This window comes from Branchiostoma floridae, chromosome 3 (genome assembly GCF_000003815.2).
Source record: "Branchiostoma floridae strain S238N-H82 chromosome 3, Bfl_VNyyK, whole genome shotgun sequence".
In the NCBI taxonomy this organism is placed as follows: Eukaryota; Metazoa; Chordata; class Leptocardii; order Amphioxiformes; family Branchiostomatidae; genus Branchiostoma; species Branchiostoma floridae.
Window position 1 is genome coordinate 24,280,345 of NC_049981.1, and position 17,900 is coordinate 24,298,244.

At 38.3% G+C, this 17,900-nt stretch overlaps 1 protein-coding gene across 1 annotated transcript; it reads right to left on the minus strand.

Moving 5' to 3' along the window:
• Positions 1-397: 397 nt before the first annotated feature.
• Positions 398-14,114, minus strand: LOC118411770 (cadherin-23-like). The gene is made up of 30 exons (XM_035814255.1): positions 14,099-14,114; positions 13,433-13,510; positions 12,854-13,008; positions 12,493-12,549; positions 11,758-11,850; positions 11,509-11,598; positions 11,063-11,173; positions 10,657-10,791; positions 10,377-10,458; positions 9,858-9,982; positions 9,440-9,637; positions 8,822-8,986; positions 8,438-8,521; positions 8,011-8,122; positions 7,475-7,593; positions 7,158-7,284; positions 6,994-7,040; positions 6,382-6,486; positions 5,930-6,070; positions 5,440-5,531; positions 4,521-4,607; positions 4,325-4,393; positions 4,073-4,136; positions 3,734-3,858; positions 3,546-3,565; positions 3,209-3,245; positions 2,929-2,964; positions 2,537-2,720; positions 2,075-2,179; positions 398-1,770 (listed from the first exon to the last, which is right to left on the minus strand). The coding sequence occupies exons 1-30, from the start codon at positions 14,112-14,114 to the stop codon at positions 1,675-1,677; spliced, it is 2,955 nt and encodes a 984-aa protein (XP_035670148.1). The 3' UTR covers positions 398-1,674.
• Positions 14,115-17,900: the final 3,786 nt, after the last annotated feature.

The following is a 17,900-nucleotide window of genomic DNA, read 5'->3' on the forward strand; positions in this document are numbered from 1 at the left end:
TTGGATCATTTTACCAACTATCTAATGCCTATCTACACCAAATTTAAGGTCATTCCATTGTAATTCAAGGGAACAGGGGGCCACAATATACCGTTTTGGTCAAAACATGACCTTTAAACTTCAATAAAATCATTTTAGAGGCAGATATGAAAAAAATGAGAAAACAGCACCTCGGTATTGACCCACTCTACCCTTGTGCCAAATTTCAGGTCATTCGGTCACGGAACGACGGAGATGAATCGCTTTGAAGATTTGACAGGAGAAAGAAAGAAAGAAAGAAAGAAACATTACGAATACAATATATTTCACCATACCATATATGGTATGGCTGAAATATAAATATTTGTACTTTGTATCGTAATATCAGTGCTAGTAAATGTATCGAAATAAACATATGTACGAAAATCTTACTAAATTTATTCGTAGTAGTTAAAGTAGTTTAAGTATAAAATAAGGATGCAGGGACACCTGTTTAACACGGTCACTTTTGTATGGCTTAAAATCACTGACAGGAAGATACGTAATTGTGCTTATCTGTAGCAAGTGTACATAGAACCGCACCTCATGCATTCTGGTTTAAGATGCACGAATAATTGCCAATATAGATAAAGATATATCTCGTGAAGCTTTGACCACGACGTATGATCATCATCTCCTTTTATTTTGATAAAAAGTGAAATCTTTACTTATACAAAATAATCGTTAAGGTATAGATCTAAGTTCCGATAAATGATATCTGTCATTGAAAATTGATTGGTAAATAATTTGTCGCCTAATTGTATAGTGAAATTTTTTTTGGGTTAAAGAAATACGAAACAAGGTCATTATTTGAAACACAAAATTATTCTACTAGTACTAATAACGATATATCAAAGACAAAATTTATAAAAGATAATGCTTCTATTGCTAACGAGTCAAAATATTGTTTGTCTTAAAAATTTAATCTCATCCTATTTCTAGTTGATTATCAATATTTTGCACACCTTGTACAAAGCAAATTCTATTATAAAATGTAAATCGTGACATATGCAGTATCAGATATCGCTGTATAGTAGAAGGAGTGATATTGCATTAAATCACTGGTAGAAATCTAGCTAGCATAGCATAAAATGTTCTGCGCATTTGCCTGTGTATAAGCAATTCAATAAACGACTACGGAAATTGCTTATATCTATTCTAACTACGAATAAACTTTTATACATTTGAAAAATAAACTGCAGGTTAAAAGCAAAAGGCTATTTGGAAACAATGACAAAAGATATAGTCTCGATAAAGTTGCAATAAATCTATATCCAAAATAAGGTTACATACGTAATCCAATTCCTTATTGCATCATTTTCTAGTCTACAAAATCATAGGTTTCTATTTTGCTAAACACATTATTCATGTAAATAGTTTAAACCTGGTTCTACCTTACGGCCCTTCAAATAGATAATGTTCAAACTAAATTCTCAGAGCAGGCAGCTTTTTAACGAATATTTGCTAACATGTTTGACTGAAGAACATTACTGTAAATTACTGTAAATATGATAAAATATGCACAAAAGGACTGTAAAAAATTTAGCTTTTGATGAACATATCATTCCAAAGAACGTATAAGTAACAAGGAAGGCAATGAATTTGGTCGTCTCTGTCGCCGACAGTGACAGGTTGCGCTAGGTTAACGTCTGACTTTTAAATCCTGCTGCTTTGCTCGTGCTCGTAGTATGTGCCGTCATACACGGGGTGGTTTATCCTGGTGTTGCCTGCATCCGCCTGCTTAGAGAAGACCTACAGGACATAAAAATAAATTCATATGCGTGTTTACCATTTTTTTTAGCAAGAAAGTAAATTTTCCTATCCTAAATTTGTATAAAATACGTATAGTCTATGAAAGTTGTAGTCAGACACGTTATTGTAATATGTTATTTATTCACATCTAGTATACCATACTTCAATCATTGCAAACGTAAACCGAATTCAAACAACACATACAATAACGAAAAAAAACAAAATCTCCAGATCTGTATACAAATTATTCTAACTTTCTGGCTAGAAGGGAAGTGCATATGGAGGTTAAGTTTAGGTTTATTACCGTAGTTGAGACAACTTCTCCGTCGGCGGCTCCGGTGATGTAGCCTGAAGAGGTGCCACCCTGGTCACGGGTGAAGACGGTGGTGTGAACTGGTTCCTCATCACGCTATTGATCATGGTGAGGAGAAAGTAAAAAGTCAGGAGAAAGATTAGCGTGGGAGTTGGTACAAAGGGATCCCGCCTTTTAATCCATGCAATCAAGATAACAAGCTGTATCCTGGAAGACGGACGTCCTTTTGAAGATGAAAGTAATCACACAAGAGAGAAAAGATAACCAAATTACGTATCAGATACACGTACGCAGTGCACTGATGTCAACTGGTAGGTAAAACATCAGGGAAGACTTTGAATTCTAAATAACGTTATTATGTATTAGATCCTGTGCAAGGAAAAGGCTAAATGCATCTCCTTTGAAATCAAAAGGTAAATTTCTCATGGGCGCTACTTATGAAAATTGAGTTACCTCCATAGTGAATGCAGCATTGTGGTTGCCCCATTCTTGAGGCGGAATCCGTGTGCTGATGTATTCATGGTAGCCGATGGCTTGTTGTGTTTTGGTCGTGGACGCAAAGGTTACTCCGTCACTCTTGAGGTCAGGTTTGATATCGGTCCCAAAATCCATAATAGCAAGTTGCGTTTCTAGCTCCCTAATATATACCATTTACAAGCATCAATATTCAATGTGAAAGCAAAATTAAGAAATATGACCATCAATTCAATGGAAATGTTATTTGTCACATTTAGTGCCTAAATCTGACAAAGCACGTTAGACAGTACAGGCATATGATAGATATAAAAGGGCACAAATTGTATAGTGTAGTTATGAATAAAACTTAAGATAATGTCAATACTCACTGCTTTTCTGTGAAAACTGTGGTCAATTCCTCTTCTCTAAAGGGAAGGAGAGAAAGAGAGGAAAGACGAGAGGTTGTAAAGGTATGAACTGAATACAATAATGCAGGGCTTGACATGTAAGGTGCAAGAACAGGGAAATTGAAACATATGAGTGTGTTTCTGCGAAGCTATAGATAAAGACTTAGTATAATTGTTGGTAATACCAGGCGATTTAAGAATTGAATGAGAGATAAAAGAAGTTATCGTTGTTGTATGAATCGTTAACACTTTTCAAACTTACGGCGCGGGCTCTGGTACCGGCTCAACCAATAACTTGCCTGTAAAGCAACGTAAAGCAAATTGGATCGCCCTGAATCATACTTTGTAATTGTTGACAATGCAGTCGCTCATTTGCAGCTAGATTCAAATTAGCTATTCGAAGACCTTGGTATGATCCCCATTGTACAAACATGTTAATTAAGTACAGAATCAGTTCAGTTTATCTCCTTTGATGTGACAACGATTTGAAGCTTTGTCCATGTTATCTTTCTTCTAGAAATTGTCAGTTTCATAGTAAGATTTGTACCTCAACTACAACGCTTCGATATTGCATTGATACGTTACGAAGTATTACTCACTTTGCATCTTCTTCTTGTACCTAGGAAGGGAAAGAAAAAGACGTGCCATCAAAAAGAAATCCAAGCATTACTAGTACTTCACAGATTCATGATAAAAGACTACGTAGAAGCATGTGCATGTAAATGAGTTTCAACTAAAGCACTCAAGACAACAATTATCTGTAGAAGCTGAGACAAAGATGACTTACCAGTGTCTGCAGTAGCAGAGGAGACACAACAAGAGGAGGAGGGCCAAGAGTAGAAGTGCGGCAAGAGCGATCATGAAGGCCTCCCAGTTACTGAATCCCTCATAAGCACTGCCAACCTGAGCGCTCTGAAATTCAAACAATCAAAATGAATTTTCAGCTAGAGAAGTTTACATAGTCACACACGTATTTGCTCCATAAACAAAAACATGTTAACAAAATAACACTACAGTTACACCATATTCCACTACAGCAGCGACCACGCTATTTGACACAGCGCGTAACGAAATCGCAGCGTGATCGCCGTGAAGTGGAATGGGGCCCAATTGCACTCCCACTCACGCGTGTCCCGGCCGGCGGTGGGCACTCTGGTCGGAGTGTGTTCCAGTCCACTCCATCCACGATTCTAGGAGAAATGACCAAAGACGAGGCATAGATATGGTTAACAATAAGTGGAAGTTGCTTTTCGCCAAATTACATTAAAAAAAGCCATACAAAAAGGGAAAGCATTTGTATAAGATGTCACTGATGGTTACAGAAATATATTCTAAAGTAGACAAATAAACAGTTTACTATTTCTAAGGTTTTATCTACCTCATCCCCTCTTGAGTCGTTAGCACCATGTTTGTGTTCTCGTCTATAAGATAGTAGCGGACTTGAGATCTGAAAAAGGGGTACAAATGAGGATCAGTTGCATAATCATAATTTTGAGGTGTTAAAAAAGCAAGCACTGTGAGACATGAGCTTTTTATGTGCGTTGAACACTGCGTTTGTTCCGTTAAAAACTCACTGCTGTTTGTTGATGTTTCCCTGGCTGTTTGTGCCATACTGCAGACTCTGGTAGACCACTCTGCGGCCTGTTCGCTCCTCAAGGCGCCTGTAATTAGGACGACAGCTATCATTCTGCACGGACCAGTTTAACATTTACAGATCCATTGTTAATATTTACAATCCATTCACCATTAAATAAAAAAAAAGAAGGGATACTCAATGGAAACTTATTTAACGTTACTAGATAAATTCGAGGCCAGATCGGCAATGTGCAAACTTAGAATTAGCGCCCACCCCCTTGAAATTGAGAGAGGGCGGTACAAAAAGCTACCTGTGGGCGAAAGAACCTGTAACCATTGTATGGCAAAACCGGTGGAAGACGAAATGCATTTTATTTCTAACTGCCTCTCTAACAATCAGGAAAGAAATGAGTTATTTGAAGAGGCATGCAAATTCCACAAAAATTTCCAAACGCTTACCGACGAAAACAAAACTATAACGCTGTTAACGTCACATAACCCACGCATCATAGAAAAAGTGGGACACTTCGTCTTCCACTGCTTCCAGAAAAGAAGTCAAACCCTAAATACGTAGATTGTTGCTCTCAGCAGTCCATATCATTGATAGAATAGTCACTCGTTTACACTTGTCACCATTGTTATCTATACCAAAGTATTTCATTTTATACATGTTTATTATATTTTCTGTATGTCTCATGTTGCAATTAGCCCTCGGGCAAGAACTTGCAAATAAACTTCTCATTAATGAGCTAATTAAATCAAAATACCTGCAATAAAATATAACAGTCGGACTGAGCTTTTTACGACCTTATCACTTCTAAACGTCTTCACAACAGCGATGATGAGTATAACTACAGTTTCCTGATTAGTGATCTATTCGAAAAGTCTAAGACAGTTTGCTGCTAGCTTCTTCCTTACCTCAGACATTCGTGTATCTTAGGTGGCTTCAGTGTATCTGGGCTGGTATCAAACACCGTGCTCAGTCCGTACTGTGACGGTAGCGCGTATGCCTGTGGGGATTTCAAAAGTCCATGATCTAACTCTGTAACTGGATACACATATTGGAATCTATGTAGTTACATTCTTAAATAGATTAGGCTCTGTTACACAATCTTTCGCTGTCGGGGGGTGGGGTGGATATTGTGCCTATTCTCCGATAGCTTGTGGCCATACGCCTCTAAAAGAGGAGAACCATCCCGTTTTCTTGAGTCACCAAAAAGAGCTCAGGATCCTAAATTAGAGTGAAAATCAGTGAAGCTCATAAAGATTCTCTGTCACCATGGAAACCAGTCATCGCACCATGATAAAAGCCTAAAGTAAACACACTAGATCAAAGGATTGGGATGTCCCACATTCTCCTGACTATTTTGATGTAGTAAAGCAAGTCATGTTAAACGTGAATGCTTACCCTAACTTCCGTATCATCGCTTCTCCCAGCGCCGTCCTGAGCTCGCACATTTGCTGTAAAGTAACCATTCTGGTAGTCGTTGAAGAGTTGGTTGGTGTGCAGTTGGCCTGTTTGGGGGTCCACCCGAAATGCATTAGGCACCTGTTGAAAAGCAAAATCGCATTATAAAACACATATATGCTCACAAAATACATCACATGTCGCTAGATGGGTAGCGCAGACTGTATTCTTACACAGCCAATTAAAGGGAATCAAATCAATTACAAGAATGTTGTGTATAAGGTAGCTCCTGTGTTAAAAAAAAAGCAAAAAACTGAGAATGGTATAGAAAATGCTGGACACACAGATTATATCAATTATCCATTATAGATGCTATCTAACAGCTAGTAAATGTGTAGATACTCCATAGAATATGTATCTATATAACACTATGACAAATGATTCAGACTTACCGGTCTACTCTGTTCCCCTGTTATGTCATTCCTGTTGGCAATGAACTCTGCTGATGTGATGCTGTACGTGATCTCACTGTTAACCCCTGCATCGGCGTCCAATGCCTATAGAGGAGAAGAAACGAAGATGTTTACTGCAGTAAGGTACCGAATGTATTGGGATTTGCAATCACTGTGGTGCTATATATGTCGAAGATGAAGAACGCTGACCTGTAAACAATTGTCTCGATCATGCTATAAACATCAAAGGATGCATCTGGCCTCGGTCCGGACGCGTTTTATTTGTGTCTCAAGGACAGACAGCTTTGTTCTACCCATGCGCGATTGAACACATTAATACCATTATATTATGGCACGGATAAGATGGCTCAAGTTGGAGGTGGTTGCCAAAAGACAGACATACAACAATACAAAGTTGCTCAGAAAGAACAATTCTACTACATTCAGCCCATTGTCAAGTAAACATAGAACGTTATCTTTATATTCAATTGATATAACTGCTGGCCTTATACAATAAACTAAAGCACAAGTCCTCATTCAGTGATTATCTTTCATTAGTTTCCTATTTTCTAGTAATAGTTATAACTGAATAAAAAAATAAGTACATCTCACCTGGACCTGAGTTATTGGTCTGTCGAATGTAATATCAGCTGGTATTCCTGATAAACAGATAATACATATGTTCATGGTGTGTTATTGTACAGAGACGCACTCAAAATGTGTTATCTATTTCACAAATTTGTTGTTTGGTATGGTTCGATAAATAAGTATTTTACCTGCATAGTACACCTTTGTTGGGAATGTTGGGTTGTTGTCGTTCATGTCATTTATGGTGATCAGAGCCTTGCTTAGGGTGGCGTCGTTATCGTCGTATGCAATCGGCCCCGCAGGACAAGCCGAACCCTGAAAGTTAAATCAACACTCAGTGTATACTCAAAGTTTAATCAAAACTACAATACCATTATACATAATGGACCTGGACCAGCGTGCACTCACGTGCACTCACGTGCCTATTGTGAAGGCATTTTTGGTCCTACAAGAAAAAAAAAATCTTTGTGGTTTCATGATTTTGATAGTGATGAATGGGTGTTACCGTTGGTACTTTCTTGATGACAAGTTCGTACAGAGCCATTATCTCTCTGTCCGGCTGCGCTACCACGGTCACCAAGCCAGTGGACTTGTCTACAGCAAACGTGCTGTTTGTGTTTCCACCTAGTATGGAAAAAAACGTTATCGTGTTTAGATGCATGAAATTGTATAATATTATTTAAAGGAACACTTTATTTTCCATCTACTACGCAAAACATTTGAGCAATACTCCTCGTCTTCTTTGCAAGTTTTCCTTGTGCGACTAATATTACATGTACGTACAATCAAACCGGTTCATAGGAACCTTGTTCAATACGCCTCAGTCTTTTCACAAACAGTTATGACAAGCTTCTTCAATTCAGATTGCTACATGATTTCATGATATTTCATACAGATTAGATCAAATGGATTGTTTCAAACGCATGTGCCTTATAGATATATCTGCATGCATCTATTTGCACATAGTAAAACCAAACGTAGAACACAGTCAGTGATTTATAGTTACATAACTAATGTACAAAACTTTTAGTTTCAACATACCTACAATACAGTAGTCTACAGCGGTCTCCCCGTCCCTCCTGACTGTCCCAACAGTGGTGCCGGGTGAGGAGTTCTCAGTCACATCCAGATTAAAGATCCTGTTGCTGCTCTCCTGGCAAGACATAGACAACACTGACATCATTTTAGGCTGATTTCCAAACACACATCTTTCAAGAATGATATGATAAAACCATTCATTGCGTTCTAAATATCATTTACAGAAAGACATTGAATTTTTTTAAATATTTTTTTCTATTGAATCCCATACTGCACTTAACTTAATCTCACATTTTCTACTTGGCTTTTTTAACATATGAGACTTACTTTAGAAGCACTCAATTGGAATCTTTCCATCTAAACGAGTCTGTCAATATCTAATTATTTGTCAGACCCAGAGTACAGATGGTGCTTGATATTGTTGACTTACTGGAGCGTCTTTGATGTTGATGACTACAGGAACAGACACTTGCTGAGGGCTTCCACCTTCAGGGAGAAACTCCGTTGCCTGAACCTAATAAAAGTCGACATTACGGTACGTGACATAGATAATTTTGGTGACGGGCCTTATGTAAAGCAGATACCTAGATATATCAGCATTACCCAGAAACAAATTTTGCTAATAGTAGATTGATCAATATAAAGATTAGATTAGACAGACAGACAGATAGATAGATAGACATATAGATACATAAGATATGCTATATTAGATATGTGGATAAAAAGATAGATAGATAGATAGATAGATAGATAGACCTAAAATGGATAAGAGGATCTAACGAGATTAATATTAAGTATAGTTAAAAAATCATACCCTTATGGCGATCTGGTGGTTGGGCGTTGTCTCATAATCCAGCTGAGATGGATCACTGACCAGCAGGTTGACGATAGCCTGTCCTCCCAGCACTATTTTGGGCTCGATGTCAAAGACGTTGTTTGGGTCATTAATGACACTTAGGTTGAACAGGTTGTTGGGTAGCTGTTCATGAAAAAGTAGTTAGAATAGAAAATAACATCAGAAAGCAAGTTTCATATGAAGTTTTAAATGATATAATACTGCTGAAGTATAGAAATATACGGATCTCTATTATCTACACTAACAAATATATGAAGCAATTTCACTTTGTATGGTTCTATAAAGCTGTTTCATGAAGCTGATTAGATGGCTTGATATGACGTCTAAAATGATTAAATGGCGTCGATAAGTAATTGTTATAGCTACAAATGGCCGTACAGAAGAAGGGAGGTCAACATCATGTACTGTTTACAAAAAGAATATTGGAGGTACCGACTATCAGCTTATATTGAGATACAACAGCTACAAATTACATCGTTATACAAAGCAAATGAAGCTGGAAGCTGCAATGTCCCCGGCCTTTAATAGCAATGCCTAAGGAAATCAATGCGGCTTAGATTTGTAATCGGTGCTTACTGTATCCTTGTCCGACACTGTCATCCTGAGACGAGGCAGAGGTGTGTCCACCGCTGGGTTCTCTGTGATTTCTACATTGTAGGCTTGCTGGTTGAACTCGGGTAGGTTGTCGTTGGCGTCTGTAACTCGAATGATCACAACTACTTCGCTGGACTGCTCCGGGTTCGAAACTGTTCCATCCGGTTTGTACTCGGTCCCCTGTATAATGATTACCATGTACAGCAAGTTATGCTTGGTATATTTTGGTGACAATCAATCAGTACCCTCCTGGCTAGTTTTCCTCAAGTCTCTAACATAAATACACATGAAATCTTCGAACAGCTAGATTGATGTCAGGCCAATACACCAGAGACAAGAGACCAGAAGTATCATCAGCTACACATGTCACTTATTTATTCTGGGGATTAGAATTATGCACCTTTATTTTCAGAATGAAGACTCCAGGCGTGGTGATGGCAAAGATGTTTGGTGCCTCCCTGTCCAGGGCTTTGTTCAGAGTCAGCCTTCCATTGGTGGTACCGACGTTGAAATAGTTCGAAGGATCTGAAAATGTGTAAATGAATATCTAGAACTTAACAAATGTCGTTTCATAAATCGGTCAATGGATCTGTTAGCGAATTTATCAATAACTCAATCAAGTACTGTAGTCAGATTTCAGTGGTTTATAACCCAGATTATGAAATATTTCTTTGAAGTGCGATCTGTTTTCTAAATAAGGGACAATTGTGTATGACAAGAATTATCATAAACATACACGCATATTCACATACACTCACACACAAACACACACACACACACACATACAAACACACACACACACACACACACACACACACACACACACACACACACACACACACACACACACACACACAAATAAAAACGCATAAACACAAACCTATACCTTCATTTTCCATGGTGGCAATAAGTCACTTACCCCCACTGACAAGTTCGTAGCGAACAGAGTTTGTTCTGGACCTGTCGCCATCTAAACCCTGAACTGTGAGAACGGTAGCGCCCTGACGGAAAACAGAAAACATTTCATTCATCTGAACATCCTGTCCCCAAAAAATGCAACGTTATGAAAAACAAGTTTTTCATCTTTAAGGCATTGTATGTAACTTTGACATTGTTGGTGGGTTATCAAATAATACCTTAAATAAATTGAGTATGTCCTTTGAATTATATCTTTAAGAATGTATGGTAATTCTAATTACCAATCGACTGCTGGGATCTCCTTCTTTGATTGACACGTCATAGGGCTCCCCGAGCCAAACGGGAGACCTGTTCTGTACGTCATTCACCGCCACAAACACGTCCACGGAGGTCGATAGGGACGGGGTTCCGCCATCCTGGAAACAAAGGCAACTTGGTACATTTTCTTTGTTCATATATTTTCATGACGCATAAGAGGCGTTTCCACTGAAAGTTCAACTTTTTTTTCTTATTTGACAAATATTCGGAAAAATTATCTCGGTAAGGTGAAAATGTCTTTACCACCTAATTACATAAAATCTTACTTCAATTCTATCTTCAATTCTTCTGCATTGATAAATTAACTGCCGAAATATCATGATACGTATGAATAAATGGCGATTAGCATGTTTCAAGATATCGTCTTACAGTTGCTTGCACGGTGACAGCGTATGCCGTTTCAGTCTCCGTTTCGATGTTCGTCCTGTCCTTCAGTGTTATCCATCCACTCACTGAATCGATGTCAAACGACTCCGTGTTCTATGCATATATGGGGAAATGTAGGCATAGTTTTCACTTATCATTTTTTTTTAAAAGGCCTTTATGTGTTAGAAGGCTACACTCTTCTCAACGTAATGATGTTAATACCAAAAACAGACTTACTAAGATTCTAACTAGTAAGTACTGTAAGACTTACTGCCTGACAGGCATTTTTGGCTGTCCAAAAATTTTCGTTCTTGAAGTAGCGCAGCAGCCAGAAAACTTTAAAATCTCCACATATAGATTGTAAACTATTCAAATAATTATCATCATCGTTCAAAGAAACGATACACTGGCAAGAAAAGCTACTACAAGACGACTTGAAGTAAACCAACCGAAGTTAGATGGAAATTGATGGCACCATTGGCTCCACTGTCTACGTCAGTAGCTGAAACTTGAAAGATGGACGTCCCAAGATCTGCATTCTGTCGGGATAGAAAATCATTAGTGCGATCAATTGGCATCTAGTCACATAAAACCATTGAAAAGAGTCTAGAGTAAGTGTCATACAATGTCTTACAATATTCATTTTGTGGCCAAAGCAAGGTGGCAGACTATGCAAAAGGGATTAAAGAGACACCTACCTCGCTGACACTGGTTTCATATGGTGTGTTTTGAAACTGCGGCGAGTTGTCATTGTAATCAACGACATTGACATGAATATCGCTGTAGGTGATCTTTAATTTGAAACAAAAGATAAGGAATACGTCAGCTCTATTAGAAAGGGAAATCCCCAGCCTCTCCACTAAAACGATACATGTTGCTCACCTGATCGAGTGGCTGAAGTTTTTTTATAATCATTGTTATAAACATGCGACCACAATGTATTGATTACAAACGATAATCTTTATCAAAACAATTGACAAAATAACAATTACATATTCTAAACACTTGATTCGGACGTTGTAACATTACTGTTGTAACAATGTTTGTTCGAGGGCACCATGTTTTCTCAACTTCTGGCGCATTTCGCACCGAACCTTTTTTTTGTCAGTGCATTCCGCCGACGGTGTATTCTGCATCATCCTCGGTCCCAGCCCTGCCGCGGGTCGGATCACTCTCCGGCCTTCTGCCGCGGTCGGGCTGGGACCACGAGTGACACGGAATACACCATGTTGTATTTCATATTTATCTAAAACGTCTGACCGTTTTCGAGATCAGAGTCAGTTGCTTGAGTAATTGCTGTTTGGCGTATCGTATAACCTGGATGTCTAACTTTCATCGACGTATAATGTCATATTTTTAACCGATATCTCCAGACATGCAGTGCAGTGCTTGGTGAATTATAATAAATTGACAAAAAGACGTGCAAAACAAACCTCGTGTCCTCCAACTCCGTCACGTATAGTTAGGGCAAATGTGACAATTGGGTTTGTCTGAAAAAAAGACGCATAGGAATACTTGTTAAAAGCACACAGCCGGCACATGTCCCCGTAATCAAAATATTGCAAGCGAACAATCCTCATCTAAAAAATCACAGCAAGTTCAGGACACGAGGAATCAAAATTTGAAGTTCTAGGGTAGTTCTATATAATGTAACAATTACTCATAACCAAACTTGTACTTTGCTTCACTGCCTGAGCTACCGACAGACAAGCAAACGAGTAAGCTAAAAATGAACAGAATGACGTTACTGAAAATTTAACTTTCTTTGGAAAGGTGAAAATTGATATAGCTCACCTCACGATCCAAAATCTTGGCCACCGTTATATCTCCCAGACTTTCCCGTTGAGCATTTAACCCGACATCGGTTATGCTGAAGGAGTCTCCAGTGATGAAAAACTGCAGAGGATTTCCGTCCGGATCTCTAGCACGGACTTGGAAAATTGTTGCACCTGAAATGAAATTATAATTGCAAATAAACAAGTAGAATATGTCGCATCTGATGAGGTTAATATCAGTGGAGTACATTTCATAATAAACGTTGTTATTATGGATAAGTATATACTAGTCATCTAATATCAAATTCTACTGCAGTATTTTACACACAGCAGGCCATGTGGTCCATTTAAGCGGTGAAATTCATCATGATCTCATTACTATATATCTTATGAAAGCTTAACACTTGATCAGGGTTTTGCTGCGTGTGGAATGTTTCATTGGATTCAGGTTTTACGGCAAAAATCTTAATGTCGTAATATTATATTAAAGCAGCATGCATTGCTGTATATGTTAAAACATTTAGTCAAAAGATATTTCTTAAGCCATTTCCAGGGACCTATAAATGTACTGTGCTCGGTTTGGACATTGACAACTTACCAACTGGAGTATTCTCAGAGATCTGTTTGCCGTTGAGTTCGGTCTCGACGTTTAGGAACTCAGGGGGCTGTACACTCACTAAAATGACATGACGGTTTTGATAAAAGACGAAACTTTCTTAGGAGTATACGGCTCACATTTTCAACGACCACTGTCGCCTTCTTCGGAATCGGTCAGTTGAATAACCAATAACTTCAGAATGTAAACGGCTCGTTCTCATTTAAATGTAAAAAAATGCTGTCGTCTGACTTTGGGACTTCATATGCAGCAAATTTTAGACAAAATCACTGGTTCCTACGTTTTAAAAAGATGCACCACAACATTCATATTGGTTGATGGCTTGGAAGATTATCATAGCCACGGGTGGGATTTCACCCCCTAAAAATTGGCTGTCGCCTGAGAAGACACGAAGAATGCAAATAGTTGCCCCAAATGTTACAATTCAGTTCCCAGAATGACCGTTCGGCAGGTAAAACCGGCTACCCAGGCACTTTGCCCGATCACGTCAGATCGCTACTGTCACTGATCTTGGAGGCTGTGTGAGGTGGTTTATGCCTGTGGCCAAATTCGGTAACAAACGTTAACATCACGAGTGCGATGGTTGCCAGAAAACAGGGTAAAGTCTAGTGTTGTAACAAATTAAACGTTACCGGTAACGTTTGTTACCTGCCCTGTAATACATTACCAATGGGGTCGAAAATAATACGTTACCATTTTTTGCTAGCTATTGTTAAAAGAGAAATTTTCCTAAACAACCAGGTAGTTTTCACTGAAAATAAATCCGATCTATTTTTCGACCAAAGAAATCGACCGACGAAATCAGAACACTGGGCAGATCACGTAATAGCAAGACAACGTGTCTGTAACTCGAGTTTATATACATGTACGTTCTGAAGTGATGGGTCATTATTGATTATGAAGAAGGCGTCAGTGGCGGTTGAAAATTTGACCCGTGTATACCTTATTAAAACAGAATGAAAGAAAGAACAAGGAGGAATGGCAAAGACTTGTGATGGAGACAACCATGGTCCCCGACCCTCTTGACGAGGATAGGACTAGGTGAGGTGACGTGATACCTTATATTGGAAGAAATATTACGGTACCATAGTACTATCATTACTACCTACAAAGATAAGCTTTAATATGACATTTTGGTTTCATCAATATCGACAGTGAACATGAACAAATACATATATATACTTTGACATCAGAGACATTTGAATTTTATAACAAAAATAACAGAAGTGCATTGTCCTAGTATATTAAAAAGTTACTCTCTAGAAATATGATAGATAGTTTAGCCGGTTAGAATTCAACAGCGTCTCGTTATAGAATTGATGCAGTCCATTATCTTAAAGCTTTGTTTCAAACATAAGCAACAACTTACCTGTTACACCTACGCAGGTGATCAGCACAATAAACAGCCGCGTGGTCGTCATGTCTGCATCTATTGTTCACAATCAACAACCCTCTGTCAGTTAAAGATGTAAAAAGGAGCATTTAAGCCCTTCTGTATATCTATCAAGCCATTAATATGCACTTTAAAACCAGTATTCACTATTGCGATGCCAACAGTATGCAAATAGATTTGTAATACCATAAGATCCCATCTAGCTAGACGGCGATCATGCTACACTTAGATTGGATTTGCGACTTTACGATTGGAATGCCATACAAAATGTAAAATAATTACAACATAACAAAGCATAGGGAAGTCGCATTACGGTCGCGGTCATCTAGTATTCAATTTATGTACAAGTACATAGTTTTACTGAGAAAGAGGCCATTATCTGAGGTAACCATACGAAAAATGGTACCGTAAGCCGTCCTTTTGAAGCGACCAATCTTTTTGCACGAAGCTAAAAATGTAGCTTGCTTGACATTTTGTTAGCTTAGGCAGTCGAATTATGTTCTTTTTTTCCCTTTCTGTGTCAAAGAACCGCTACTGTTCTGTTAAAGACTCTAATCTATCGCTGACAAGGTGACTTGTACTGTGAATATTGTTACTACAACAGTCACTGCACAAGAATCCGCCACACCCAAGTCGGATGACAAAAATGGCTAAATAGAGGCACAGAAACCTGAATAAAAACCCGCACTAGTCGTGTTTTTTTACTGGTCGGTTTGATGCACTTTGAGATTTCAACATGTACACTATATAAGCCTTCCTTTCCACTGAAGGCTACGGCCTCATAGCCTGGATACCAGATCTCTATCCCCACACAATAGATGCTATTGACATCGGGTCTGGTATCCGGGCTAACGACCTCGCTGCTACCACAGACCGTTCCTAAAACTTGGCCGATCTCTCAGCTTCATAAAACGAACTTTCTCGCGTTTTGTGAGTTTTGCTGTCTTTTAACTCATGCATTTACATCTTCTTCCATATTATGATTTTTAAAGAACAAATAAATGCACTTTGTGTACGAGGGGTGATCAATATGTTCTCGGCCTAACCCAGCAATAATAAGCACAACTCAAATTTTGAGGCACAACTTTATAGTATGAAGCCTTTTATCAATATCCTCCAAATTACAAATCATTGGAGTCATTACTTTCCAGGCATTCGTTTTATGCAAATTAGAAGGTAAGTGGCGAGAAAAAGAAGGCTGAAGTGTGATCAGACAATTTGACCCGCACACCTCAGGTTGAAGATCAATTGTCCACTTTTTTTTCGTTATCCCTTACCTAACGTTACTGGGTGTCACCTGCAATGTAATGATCACAATAATTTGAATTTTGGTACACATTTATATAACATTTTATACAAGTACGTGGGATTATCAATAAGTCCTCGGTTTTGCGGAGAAATAATAAGCACAGCTCAGATTTCGAAGCATAGATGTCAAGTATAACGTCTTATATAAATCTGTACCAAAATTCAAATCATTGTGATCATTACTTTGCAGGCGACACCCAGTAATGTTAGGTAAGGGAGAACGGAAAAAATGGGACAATTGACGTGACCTGAGGTGTGCGATCGAACTTGCGCTGCTGGAAGTCAGACACCCAATTCTTTTTGCTTGAAATAGGAGGAGAATGATTATCAAACATTTTGACAATGTCTTTTGTTAATTTACGGCATGGGGAACTCGACCCACACATGTCTGATCACAATTCACACCACTTTTTTCTCGCCACTTACCTTCTAATTTGCATAAAACGAATGCCTGGAAAGTAATGACTCCAATGATTTGTAATTTGGAGGATATTGATAAAAGGCTTCATACTATAAAGTTGTGCCTCAAAATTTGAGTTGTGCTTATTATTGCTGGGTTAGGCCGAGAACATATTGATCACCCCTCGTACGGTGTCTGTATCTGTATGGTCGCTGATGAGTAATCGCTGTCTAAATACTAGATTATTACGTACTTGATACCTGGTTTAAAGTTGAATAACAAAATAAAGTAAAAATACCTAACTTTCTAGAGCTTGCTCATATTTTATCATTTATCATAACAACATTTTAATTTTAAGTTTGGTTGTATGAAAACATTTTAAACAGTGTCACCACTTGTTTACGCCTAATTGCACAAATAAAATGAGGTACAATTCGGTCAGGCGTAAGTTTACATGACAATGATGACAGAACAACAAGGTGACTTAATACTACAAATCTTATCACAAAATTCATATTTTTTAATGATTTGTCGGCCAAATGCTGCTTGTGGTTGTCGTTTGCGCATGACTATAAACTTGTATTTTTTTCTGTTGGACAAGATAAGAAAATACATACATACATTCTAAATCTTTATGTATTTCTGTCTTCGGCAGATAGCAAGCTAGGGATGCAATACAAAAGATCTAGATTACATGATATATACATATTAGCAACAAACTAAACCGCGACAAGCAGCCATCATCTTAATCGCAACTCTGTAAGCAAGCGAGCTTGGTCTCCGATAGACAAAAGGGCTAACCTTACCTTGACATTACAGTATGGCTCTAACAATGACAAATTCATACACCTGGCAACCATGACGAAATATGTTTAACACGGTTTTCGGACTCAGAATGACTTTGACAAGCTTAAGGGTTTCAGGTGGATAGATATTCAAATTGTGCACTTTTAGGTACCTCCCAAAATGTACCTTCCGATACCGACCTACCAACAATATTACTGAGTCTGACGCCTAACAACATCGAGCTATTCAACGATTCAACAAGTTGTTATATTTTTCTGGATTTGCTCTACGTCAGTTACATATTGTTTTTCTCAATAATGACAACCAAATGTGGAGAAAACGTCACCCTAGGCAAATTACCCGGTAACGTCCAGCCGAGTGTATAATACTACAATGGCAATGTGGTCAAGGACATGCCCCCCTCCCACATCGTTAACAAGTCGCATACATATCGTCGTGTAAACAAAGAAATGTTGCACGAAGAAGACATTTTTAAACCATATATACGTCGCCATCAATTAATTTTAGTTCTAATAGATACATTGTATAAGGGTAATATATCG